At 43.1% G+C, this 11,566-nt stretch overlaps 4 protein-coding genes across 4 annotated transcripts; 3 read left to right on the forward strand and 1 right to left on the reverse strand.

Annotated features, from left to right (window-relative positions):
* Positions 1–2: 2 nt before the first annotated feature.
* C922_00522 (hypothetical protein) lies at positions 3–724 on the reverse strand (the record flags this gene model as incomplete). Its single annotated transcript, XM_008816138.1, has 2 exons — positions 3–221; positions 371–724. 2 exons carry the CDS (start codon positions 722–724, stop codon positions 3–5), a joined length of 573 nt encoding a protein of 190 aa, XP_008814360.1.
* Positions 725–3,393: 2,669 nt separating this feature from the next.
* Positions 3,394–5,345, forward strand: C922_00523 (transcription initiation factor TFIIH subunit 2; the record flags this gene model as incomplete). The annotated part of the gene is made up of 5 exons (XM_008816139.1): positions 3,394–3,423; positions 3,586–3,670; positions 3,856–3,991; positions 4,197–4,287; positions 4,482–5,345. 5 exons carry the CDS (start codon positions 3,394–3,396, stop codon positions 5,343–5,345), a joined length of 1,206 nt encoding a protein of 401 aa, XP_008814361.1.
* A 2,891-nt stretch (positions 5,346–8,236) lies between these two features.
* On the forward strand, positions 8,237–9,119 carry C922_00524 (hypothetical protein; the record flags this gene model as incomplete). Its single annotated transcript, XM_008816140.1, has 2 exons — positions 8,237–8,594; positions 8,833–9,119. 2 exons carry the CDS (start codon positions 8,237–8,239, stop codon positions 9,117–9,119), a joined length of 645 nt encoding a protein of 214 aa, XP_008814362.1.
* A 1,304-nt stretch (positions 9,120–10,423) lies between these two features.
* On the forward strand, positions 10,424–11,527 carry C922_00525 (CAMK/CAMKL protein kinase; the record flags this gene model as incomplete). Its single annotated transcript, XM_008816141.1, has 1 exon — positions 10,424–11,527. One exon carries the CDS (start codon positions 10,424–10,426, stop codon positions 11,525–11,527), a length of 1,104 nt encoding a protein of 367 aa, XP_008814363.1.
* Positions 11,528–11,566: the final 39 nt, after the last annotated feature.

Here is an 11,566-nt window from a genome sequence, read left to right on the forward strand (position 1 = left end):
CTTCACACCCCATCGTCCCCAGTCTCTATGTTGGGTATGTCCCTCTTATCCAGTATGGTGACTAGGCTCTCCCTGCACATTTGCTCCTCCTTTAACGTCTTCGTATTGTTCAGGCACTTGCCACCGTATATCAGTATCTGGTTCTCTTCTTTTATTTGCAAAAATTTCTCTACTTGTTTGTGCAGCAGGTCGACAGAATCCATGTGGCTGAGTTCGATGTACTGCGTGGGAAAAATTGCATCGATGAGAAGAAACGGGTGTGCCTACGTGTGTGAAGGTAGTCAGCCTAAACATTGCTTATGTAGTACGAGACAAATTTGTATTAACGAATAACCCGCGATATATTCTTCACGATCCCTAACAAACTTACGTGCACCTTCCCAGACTTCTGATGGAAGAGATAAATCAAATAAGGCAGGGGTGCCGGTTCAGGCAAAATGTAGATAATTTCACCTGAACAAATTTTATAATGCGCAAAGGTTTTATCGAGATCCAGTAGATGGCTTCTAACTTGGTATAGAAAACCATCCTGTCCATTAAGGATCCCGTTGCGTGTAAGGACGTCTCGAATTGTCTCATCTTCTTCATACTCCACTTTTTTTACAAACTGATTGGAATCTTTTATGTAGACTACATTTGCTTCTTCGTTACTGCTGTACTCGCATATGTCTGTAAGTTCATCCATCACTAGGGTGGAAGCTTCTTCGCCCATAGGGTTGAGCATCTCGACAGAGGTGGGGGCCAATCATAAACGCATGCACATGAATGTGTGTAAGATGTACAGACAGGAATCAGGGCTTGGTATTTCCCTTTGTGGAAGCTGAGAATGGCGAACCCCCTTTGGCTATAATATGCCTTCATAGACGCACCGCTGCTGGGGGGAAAAAGCTGAAGCAAAAGGGAAGAGAAAGGGGAAGCAGAATGAACCACTTTTTTTGATTACCTCTCAGTCGCACAAACGTATGGTCAAAGCAAAGTGAACAACACACTGCGGTTATGACGTGAACGAGAGGCGACAACGGTGGGCCCATGTTCCCCGCGACCTCAAAAATGAAGATGTTCTAAATTTGCATCTCATTAAAATGTCAACCCTCTCGACGTACTCCCTTTCACAAGACGTCTACTTTTAGACGATCCGTTTGTAAAGGAAAAAAAATAAAACAATGCGATATGTTGCAGATGGTGATTTCCCATCAATCTGAACTCTACATAGGGGTCTAGTTCCTATTCTGTACATCCCGCAAGAGTTAAAAAAAGGAAAATCATGCTTCCCACTCGCTGTGATGATCACTGTGTGTTACTTGCATATGTATCTTCGCAATCTCTGCACATTTTTCTTTTTATTTTCTGCCGTTTGGGGCGCTCCCTGGGGAATAATTAGAAAGGGGGCCAAATGAGCATATCTGAAGGAAGGGTTTAACGGGTTCAGATGGCAGGAACAAGGGAAGCACCCCGGATAGGCACAAGAAAAGTAGCAATCACCGCAGCAATAGGAGCAGCGAGGAGGTCCGTTTTACGGTCGGCCCACTGTACGATCCGCGTTACGATCAGCTTTATGGTCCATTTTACGATATACTTTACGATCCGCTTTACGAACCGCATGACCAACCGTGTAGCGGGGCGCTGCCATCTTTTTAACGCCCCCCGTTGCCTTTCTACACAGGAGGCCAAGCTCTACATAGGGCCACATACCACGGTGCATCACACATAGTGGCATCTTTTTTTATTTTTTTGACACTTTAAAAATTCACTGCATCGAACCTGGTGTTATTTTTGATGTATCCTCCTGGGGGGGGTTCACAGCAAAGACGCGCAAAATAGAAAAGGGGAAGCGTAGAAGTGGGCAAAATGAAAAGGAAAAAAAATCCCCAGAATTCCACTAGCCGACGTTGTCACACCCCATATTTTGATAAATACATTTGAAATTATCGTCGCAACAGGAAGTAATATTTATTTTTCTTTTTTTATCAGTTAAAAAAAAAAAAATAGGTGCACATAACCCTTTTGCACATTATGCATAGGCAAATGGCAAATTCGGGGGGAGGCAAAAAAGCGAATTGCATTTTTAACAAATTGCAGAGTTTTTTTTTTTTCTTAACTCATTTTAAATTTCCTATTAGGAGGAAAAAAAAAATGTTAACCACGAAAGAGGAAACAACGTTTGACCATTTTGAGGCATCTCTTTTCCACTCGAATTGCATTACTAAATGTTTCTCACGAGTGGAAGCCTCCCCCCCCTTTTTTTTTTTTTTTTTCTTTTTATCATATGAGAGGTCTGAAGGATGTAGCATCAGTTGGGGATAGTTTTAAAGGAGAGAAATGAATGAAGAAGGCCACGCACATGTGGCATTGCATGCGTCCCTTTCTGTTCATCAGTCAAGACAAGGCAAAAGTTACATTGTGAAGTGAATTCACTGAGATGTTGTTCTTATAAGTTCCTTCTTCATTGTTTTTCCACTACCCGATGCGAAAATGGAACTATCCATTCATGTGTTAGCGCCATAACTGTGGTCATCACTCCGCCGCGAACGACAGGGAAGTCACACAGTTGAGTGGTCAAACTGAGACGACGGATAAAAAGAAGAGTAAATATGTCCCCATGATGTATAAAGGAAGTGACAATATGCGACGTGTCATCCGGTGAAATAGGGACATCTTAACATATCACCTTTGCTGGTTCGTTACATTCTCCCACCTAGCATGGGGGAAGTGCTCCTTCGATCATCTTAGACGGATATGTTGGCTTGCGGGATTAAAAAAAAAAAAAACTCTGCAACGGGAAGGGTTGGTGGTAAAATATTAAATGCCTATCCATGACACTGTTTTTTCTGTGAAAATATATCAAACGGGTAACTTTGGATGTGCACCATGTGGTCATAAACTCGATGGTAGAAGGAGGATCATTTTTATTTTCTCAAAAAGAATGAAGCAGTAAAATTGGCCTACCATTTTGTGAAACAAACGCGTATAAAATACTTCCATAAGCTCTGTTCGATGGAAAAAAAGTGGGCAAGATAAAATTAAAAAAAAAAAAAGAAAAATTTATGGAGAACACTCCCCCCCGGTTTAAATGGTTCCCCCTCCATTGGTACAAACAGCCCTCCCAAATCTGTTCCCTTCTTTTTGTCAACCGTGTAAAAGAAAGGAATCACTTTGCCCTTTCCCTGGTGAAGGAGAACGCGAAATAAATAAAATAAATGCATTGCTGCACAAAGGCGTAACTGTAGAGACGACCACTGCGCCACACGTACCATGAGAGGCAGATAAATCCCCAACTGATTCCTCGGAAAACATTAAAATGATGTATGCTATATGGCATAGCCAAAGGCAACTTCCAAAACGCATTTGTTCGAGACGAAATCAAACGAACGTGTGCGGATTCTTATTCACAACATGCACAAGTCGCAAAATATCGAAAATAAGGTTCGTCCAGAAAGAAGCAAAAGGAGGAAAAGAAGCAAATTCTGAGTTGCCTTCCTCTGCAAACTATTTTTCCCTTCCAATTTTGTACGACATGTCCCCCCAGAGAATCCTCTCCAACGTATGCCCATATGTCAACCTCCTTTTTTTCTCGCCCCCCAATAGACCATCCTAGTCGAAGAGGTTGTCCGTGATTTTGATAAAAATGAAGTTTTCGAAGAAATAACCGCCAAGTTTACCTGGGAGCAAGGTACAGAAAGAAAATGGCACAGTTGCCTATCGAAACTGCGTGTCGAAGCTGCGTTTTTAAGATCCATGTCAAAGCTCCGTATCGTATCTGCCATTTTAAGAAGCATATCGAAGCTTCCTATCGAGCCAGTGGCCTGCCCCCCCATTTGGACCTCTACATCCGGCGCCAATTCCCCCACTTTACAGACGTTGAGCGATCATGGAACCTGCTGGTAGAAAACAACGGCATTCTGCAGCATGTGAGCCAAGAAAATTTGGAAGAAAAATGCAAACAGAAATATAAGAAGAATCAAGTATGTGCTTTGAGGAAAGGAATATTCAGGTTTGTTCTGCGTGTTTGCGGAGGGGAGATATTATTTTTTAAACGCGCCACAGATGGGTGAGTCCGTTTGGCGTGGCCGCATCGCAAATGTGTCTCCCAGATGGACTACATACGTATGAAGGTACCTTTCGACATATATGTCCGTGCATGCGTTCACTCTTCATTGTTCATTGTTCATTGATCACCCCTGCACCGACCCCCACAGGCACATCATCATCCTGTTTGACATGTCGAGCAGCATGAAGGAGAGGGACTTCAAGCCTGATCGGATAAACGTCGTCCTGGAGTGTGTGGAGGTAAAAGGGACGATGTGACCTCATGGGGCGAAGAGGAACCCCTCTGTGTATGTTCTCCAAACGGAATGGTCACCATGTTAGCAATCCACACATGAACCGTATGGGGATAAAATAAGTGTAAAATGTACTGTCTCATTTTTTCATGTGCTAGATCTACCTTAACCTCTCTCTTCTACCCCGCCCCCTTTGGTCAGAACTTCCTAACCAACTTCTTCTTCAAGAATCCTGTTGGACACGTGGGAGTCGTGGCGCTGAAAAACAGCTCCGCCAAATTAATCCAGCCACTGACTTCCAACATGGAAGACATTATGAATGCATTGCTAAAGGAGAGGAGTATGGGTCTCCAGGGGTCCCCCTCTCTACAGCAGGGACTCGAAATTGCACACGATCTGTTAATGGACATCCCGCTCTACGGAACGAAAGAAATTCTCATCATGTATGGGTCGATAAGAACATGTGATAAGAAAAACATTCTAAACATCCTAAACCTAATAGGAAAAAATAACATGCATGTGAACTGCGTGTCGATTGCTCCAGAAATGCATATACTTAAGCACATCTGTGAGGAGACAAATGGGGCTTACAAAATATGCATGACGAAAAACTCCCTCATGAACGAAATGAATAATGTCACGGAGACCCCTCTCTGGATGAGTGGAATGGAACCCCAACTTATTCATATATGCTTTCCTATAAAGAAGAAGATTAGCACACAAATCATGTGCTCCTGTCATAATCAATTAAACACCGATACGTATATCTGCAACTTCTGCAACAGTTATACCTGTAAGATACCATCCAAGTGCAAAGTCTGTGGGATGCATCTAATTTCGATGCATGACTTATCTCACATTAGTAACAATCTTCAGGGGTCTTCTCTCTTTCTTGAAATTAAGAATGAGGAAAATGGGCCCACCGTCTGCGTTTCGTGCAATAAGCGCCTCTACGATAAGGTGTCCCAGTGCTCCAAGTGCAAAAATATCTTCTGCCTCGGCTGCGATTTGTACATTCACGAAGATTTGAATCAGTGTCCCTTCTGCTTGATCCTCGACACGTGAGTTGGGTGTATCTGTGGCAGAGTGGCGCGATGTAGCGGACAGGTGGATAAGCGGCCAATCGAGTAGTGCAATTCTTTAACCTATGGAGGCAACTTCGCGCTGACCCAAACGACCTAATTACGTTCCCTTTCTTTCTATCGCTGCAACGAACAAATCGAGGAGCTCGTCCCCCAAATCGTCCCAACTTTGAGATGACATTCCTTTTTACCATCTCTAGCAGAGTGGGATATAGTCAGCCAAATGTGTGTCCACGTAGGTCACTCCCAATGGGGGGATATTATACACCCGCTGGAATATGCCCCCAACGGGAGAGGCTATTCGATAAGCAGCAGGAAATACCTGGTCAGGCGAAGCGGGAACCTGCACGGTACCCAGTGCCCCGATCGAAACTGCATTTCTTTTCCGTACCGACAGACGAAGAAGAATCAGTCGGGAAGAAATGACATAATCCCGTTCTTGTGAGTAGGGATCACCAATAAGTGCAAACCATGCAGCAGACACATACATCGGTGTGCTCGCCATTATTGATTACATATGTGTACATTCCTAGTTATGTGCATGTACTTGTTTAAAAGTTTTTTCCCTTTTTTTTTTGGTGACCCCTCACGGTGATACATCCCGTTTTATATTTCCTATTTGTGCCATTTTTGTTATACGCTACACTGATGGTAACGATTATCCATTACCGTTAGTTGTGACTATCTATCGTTTGACCTTTTTTTTTTTTTTTTCTGCGCGACCATCAACTGAGCATAAGTGAAAAATTTGTCCCCCCCTCCGTTTCAACACAGCCATATTGAGTACAATGAAAAGGACACATATATCTTATGCACCCATGGTAAGAAAGAACGGGACAGACGAAAAAATGTTATCTCGAGGGAGAGACAGACCCCCGAAGGACACACAGCTTTGACACAGGTGCTGTTTTTATAACCTCTCGCGTAACATGATCATGTGTGCCAAAAAAGTTAAGTCATCATTATGTGGAACCGATGGAATATTCCTTCTCATTAAAGGGGATGTGTGTGTGTGCTTACTCATACTCCTTTCATTTTTATTAAAAAGAGGCAAAATGAAAAAGTGTTGCCGTGGGTGGAAGGCCTTCAAATTTTATTCTCGCCGCGGGGAGTGTGTTATCGCTGATGGCAATCCATTTGGAGATATTCCTTCCAGTGAAACGTTTGTAGGAGAAGGCGGATTAGCAGTGGAGTTATCCAATGTCATCATTTCTTTTCTGTGACGAATGTGTGAATGGTCACACCGTAACGAGTCACTGCCAGTCACAGTGAGAGTACCACTCTGGAAGAAGCACACAAACTGCAGTTGTACATTTTTGTACAAAAAAAAAAAAAAAAAAGAGAACCTTTGCTAACACAGAAAATTTTGCTTTCTCAATTGGAACACTAAGCAATGTTTAAGATGAAAATCTGCTACGAAAAAAACGACGAACAAATTTTTCCCTTCATTCCATTTGATAAAAAGAAGAAGAAAAAAAAAAGGCTAAACAGATACAGCCAAATGACCTAACCTCGTGCTGCATCGGTACACAAGCAGAACTGATGCGACGAGGTAGGCATGCCCTGATGATGTGATTATGAAGGAGGCCCCCAAATGTACGACAAATTTATCACCGCCGGATGCAGCAATAGGGAAATAAAGAGAAGTCAGAAGTTGCAGAGGATCCAAGTTTAAACCAAAGTGGTACATATTTTCTGACCGCACCTCAATTTGTGAAAAAGAATCTAAGGGAGTTGATAAAGAATAAATGTTTTTTTTTTTTTTTTTTTTTTGCCCCTACTCATCGGTTTTCAATATGTGGCAACATGATTTTTTTTTTTTTTTTTTTTCTTCTTTTCTTTTCTTCACTTGCACAAGATAGTGAAAGAAAAATGATTCTTCATAACTGGAATGAGAGAAAAAATGAATGAACAACAAATGAAGAAAAATAAAGCATAAAACAAGAAACGAGTGATCTGATCGAAGAGAGGGAGAAGGGAAAGGAAAAGAAAGCGCAGCACTCGATCATGTGGCAATCACGCTGACGATCTAACGAGGCAAAGAACAGATGTGAAGCGTTGAGCGCCAAAGCGAACTTTCAAAGAATTTGCTCATCAGAGGAGTGATTTTGCTGCAAGCTTTTGACCCTCCCGGGGGCAGCCATTTGTCAGAGAACCCTCCCCAGCACATTCGACTGCGCTCAAGAGAAGGCGTCACGCATATATGTTATATACGTGCATATGTACATGCAGAGGTATATGCACAGATACAGTCTGCACCGATTCTTTTATGTACCTACGTCTTCGCACGCAAATATACTTCAGCGAAGTCAAGCCTCCATGGTCTTCCTGCCACCTCCGCCTTTTCGCTTCACATTCCACCCAAGCAATATGCGTAACTCCGTTAACGTCGATTAGGAAGCATAGCCGCTCTGCAGAAGCAGCCAAAGAGGAGCTAAACAAAGAACCATCTCATCCATCATTGAAAAAACAGCGCTCAATTGTGACGTAGTAGCTTTCCCCTTACAATTCTTCTACCCGTGTTCGTTGCTACGATGACTTTGTTGCCTTAGAGGCGAAGTACCACTGTGTAGAGCATCTCTCCCCCCCCGCAACGCCCCCCTTGGTAGAAACGATTTAGCGGCAGGGGAGAAAAGTACCTTCTACAGGCACAGAGGTCTCCCATTTGAGTCCCTCACTTCGCCAGCATCATCCCCCCACACAAACCAGACGTTCGCAATAAGATAGAAGGACATGTGAAATGTTACCCCCCACCGGTGTCCTCTTCCTCCTTTCAAGTGCATCTTTTTTTTTTTTTTTGAAAAAAAATCAACCACATGGTAAGATACAAGTGGACGCAGTTAAACGAAACAACAACAGAAGCAATCAGCAAAAATGGCAGGAACGTTAAATTTAAATGAACTAAAAGATGAACCCATTTTATTTTATGAAAATGCATTAAGTTATGTTTTTTCTAATGCAAGGGATGAAAACAAAAAAGATATCCCTGCGTGTGTAATTTACCCAAATGAGACAATAAAAATTGGCTTCCCTATATATTCCATAAAAAATATTAACAAAAATGAAAACCTAATAAACGATACAGATGTCCAAACAAACAGATTCAATGAAGAACCCCTCATTACCTATGCATCTGAGTCGAAACATATTTATCCCCTCCGAGTCAAAGTCTACTACACCGTCCTCTACATTTTAATAATTGCTGAGCTTTCTGCAATGATCTTTTTTAAAGGTAAACATGCAAGGGGGTATAAACCACCCTCCGTTATGTCATTCTTATACAGCCTCCCCCCCAATGTTTACTAACACACGTCTGTCACGAATGAGAAGTGGGCCCCGCAGCAGGCTGCACAGGCGTATCCTCGCGTCTACTTACCTATACTAACCTGTACACACCTTTAACGCGTGTACCCCTGTTTCATTCATTCATTCCTTTTTTTTTTTTTTTTTTCCACTACCCCTCCACGCAGACAATATAAACCGCACCACCACGGGAGAAATAAACGGAGGACAGATTTTCGTATTTCTCTTCATGGCCCTTTCACACATACTTCTGATCTTATCCAAGTTTCGAAAAATCAAGCCTTACGTATTTGACGTCTACACCTCCCTCAGTTTATTCTTCTTCATATTGTCCATCTTAACAATAAATTGTTTTAGTAGCTCTGTGATTTCCCTGTTGCAGTTTTTCATTTTCTTTTTGCATGCCAAGATTGATTATTACGTCATGCCCCACTCGTGCGTCGTTCCCCCCTGAGTGGAGCAGTGGGCAGTGGGCAGTGTGCAGCAACCGAGCAGCGTCGTCGAAGCGGCTACGAGGTCGGGCAGCACAAATGAGCCACTCAAATGGGCCGTCAAATGGGCCGTCAAATGGGCTAATCAAATGGACCACTCAAATGGACCCTCAAAGTGCGCGCCACAAGACGAATGAGGACAAACGCAGTGCACACATCGTAAAGTTTCAGTTTTAATTTTAATTCAATTTGCTGCATTTTATTATAATTTTTTTTTTTTAATTTTTTTTTTTAATTTTTTTTCCAATTGTTTAAAGTTTTTTCTTTTCCTTTTCACCGCCTGTTTGTTTTGTGCTCCTGGGCGCGCGGCTTCCCCCGGCACTTCCATTTGAGACGCGGCAAAAATGAGGGAAGTAGAGGGAGCAACGACAGAGCCCCTCTTTCGCCCCTATTTTCGCCCCTATTTTCGCCCCTATTTTCGCCCCTATTTTCGCCCCTATTTTCGCCCCTATTTCCGCCCCTATTTTCGTCTCCATTTTGAGCGCCGCATTTGCCAACGCCAAAACTAATGCCGGTCTAGCACGCTCCCGGGTTCATCATAAGAGAAGTCAACAAATGGAATGCCCCCCCTTATTGTTGAAGCTCGCCCGCGCCATGTTATCCCAAATATAGACGGGGTAGGGAATCGCTGACGTGTTCGCTCTGCCGCCGCGTCCACATCGGCATGAACATAAGCATCAACACCTGCTATGCAAATAAAAAAAAAAAGGGTTAACAAAACCACGTTGACTAAAAAGGGATTACTTTTTTTTTTTTCCTTCTTTTTGTGTCTTCATCCGGCTGGGCAGAGGCGAGAACATATTTTGTTCCCCTCATAGGTAATACGATTAGAGGTGCCCCTTCATCACCATAGGGGGGAGAGACTCACTTATAAAGCACTTCTCAGATTGGCCCTTACATTTATTGTGACGATATATAAGCCAATTTGGACGGGCCAAGGATATACCATATAGTAAACCCGCAGCAGAGGTGGATACGTCCTAAAAAGTACGGCGAACTGAAAGAGGAACTCCCTCGGTGACGCATCGGATGCACTGCTTGGGCAAGTGACACAGAGGGTGAAAGGGGCACAGAGGTTTTGGGTATACACAATTGAGATTGTGATATATGGGACGTGGGGAGTAAAGTGGTAGCCACGGCGCAGTCATAATAAACCAGGACTTTGCCATCCCACGGTTCACTGCAGCCCTTCCCCGCTTCTTCCCTTCCCCGCCTCTGCCCTTCCCTGCCCCGCTTCTTCCCTTCCTGGCTTCCTCCCTTGTTTGAGATGCAGCTGGGCCGCGCGAAGAACTCCGAGGAGGACTTCCTCTGCAAGGGGGAGTACAAACAGGTGTACCTGTGCCTGGACCGAAGCGAAGGCAATGACGCAGTGAAGATTGATATCAGTTACGACAACAATATACACGACATTCTACAGCTCGGTAGAGAAAAGTACAACACACAAGGAGAGTACATCACCGATTCGTGTGGAGACGTCATACATTCCATTAGAGACATAATCGATGGCGACACTCTCTACCTAAAGGATCGAAAAGAGAAACTAACCCTCCATAGTAAGGTCAAAAATAACTTAATAGTAAATGATTACATCGTTCAGAAGAGAATCGGTTCCGGTGGCTTCGGAATTGTCTTCCAAGGGATACACACCCAGACAAAGAAAAAAGTGGCCCTAAAATTTATCCCAAAAAGTAACTTCCTAGATGTGACAGATGTCCATAGAGTCTTCATCGAAATACAGACTTTACGGGGTCTGATTCATAACAACATTATAAAGATGTACGATGTGAATCATTTCGAAAATTACGTCTGTCTAATTATGGAATATGCCATTAATGGAGACTTAAAGAATTACATCCTTAAGAAGAAGGGGTACCTCTCTGAGAAGGAAGCTCATGATCTGTTCGTGCAGATAATCAGAGGAGTGTACTATTGTCATTCTAAACACATAGTCCATCGAGATTTAAAGCTTGAAAATATTTTACTCGATAAAAATATGACGTGCAAAATTGCTGACTTTGGATTATCCGATTTTGTCAATGTTGATCAGAATATTAAGACGGAGGCTGGAACAAAAGCTTACATCGCTCCGGAGATTATCTTCAATCAGACCATTAACTACTCTGTGTTCAAGCTGGACATTTGGAGTCTTGGCATTCTCCTATACATCATGACGCAGGGATTCCCTCCTTTCAAATACGTACAAGATGACATAAAGCATTTTGACAGCAGTACGCTTAACTATCCGAATGATATTTCCGACGATTTGAAAGATCTAATTTCGCTCATGCTGAACGTCGACCCTAATAAGCGCCCCATCATTGTCGAGATATTGAATCACCGCTGGTTTGGGAACTACACACAGGGGGGGTAGAAGCAAAGGGAGGGGTAGAATAACCAATAAAAACGGGGG

This window comes from Plasmodium inui (genome assembly GCF_000524495.1).
Source record: "Plasmodium inui San Antonio 1 unplaced genomic scaffold supercont1.2, whole genome shotgun sequence".
In the NCBI taxonomy this organism is placed as follows: Eukaryota; Apicomplexa; class Aconoidasida; order Haemosporida; family Plasmodiidae; genus Plasmodium; species Plasmodium inui.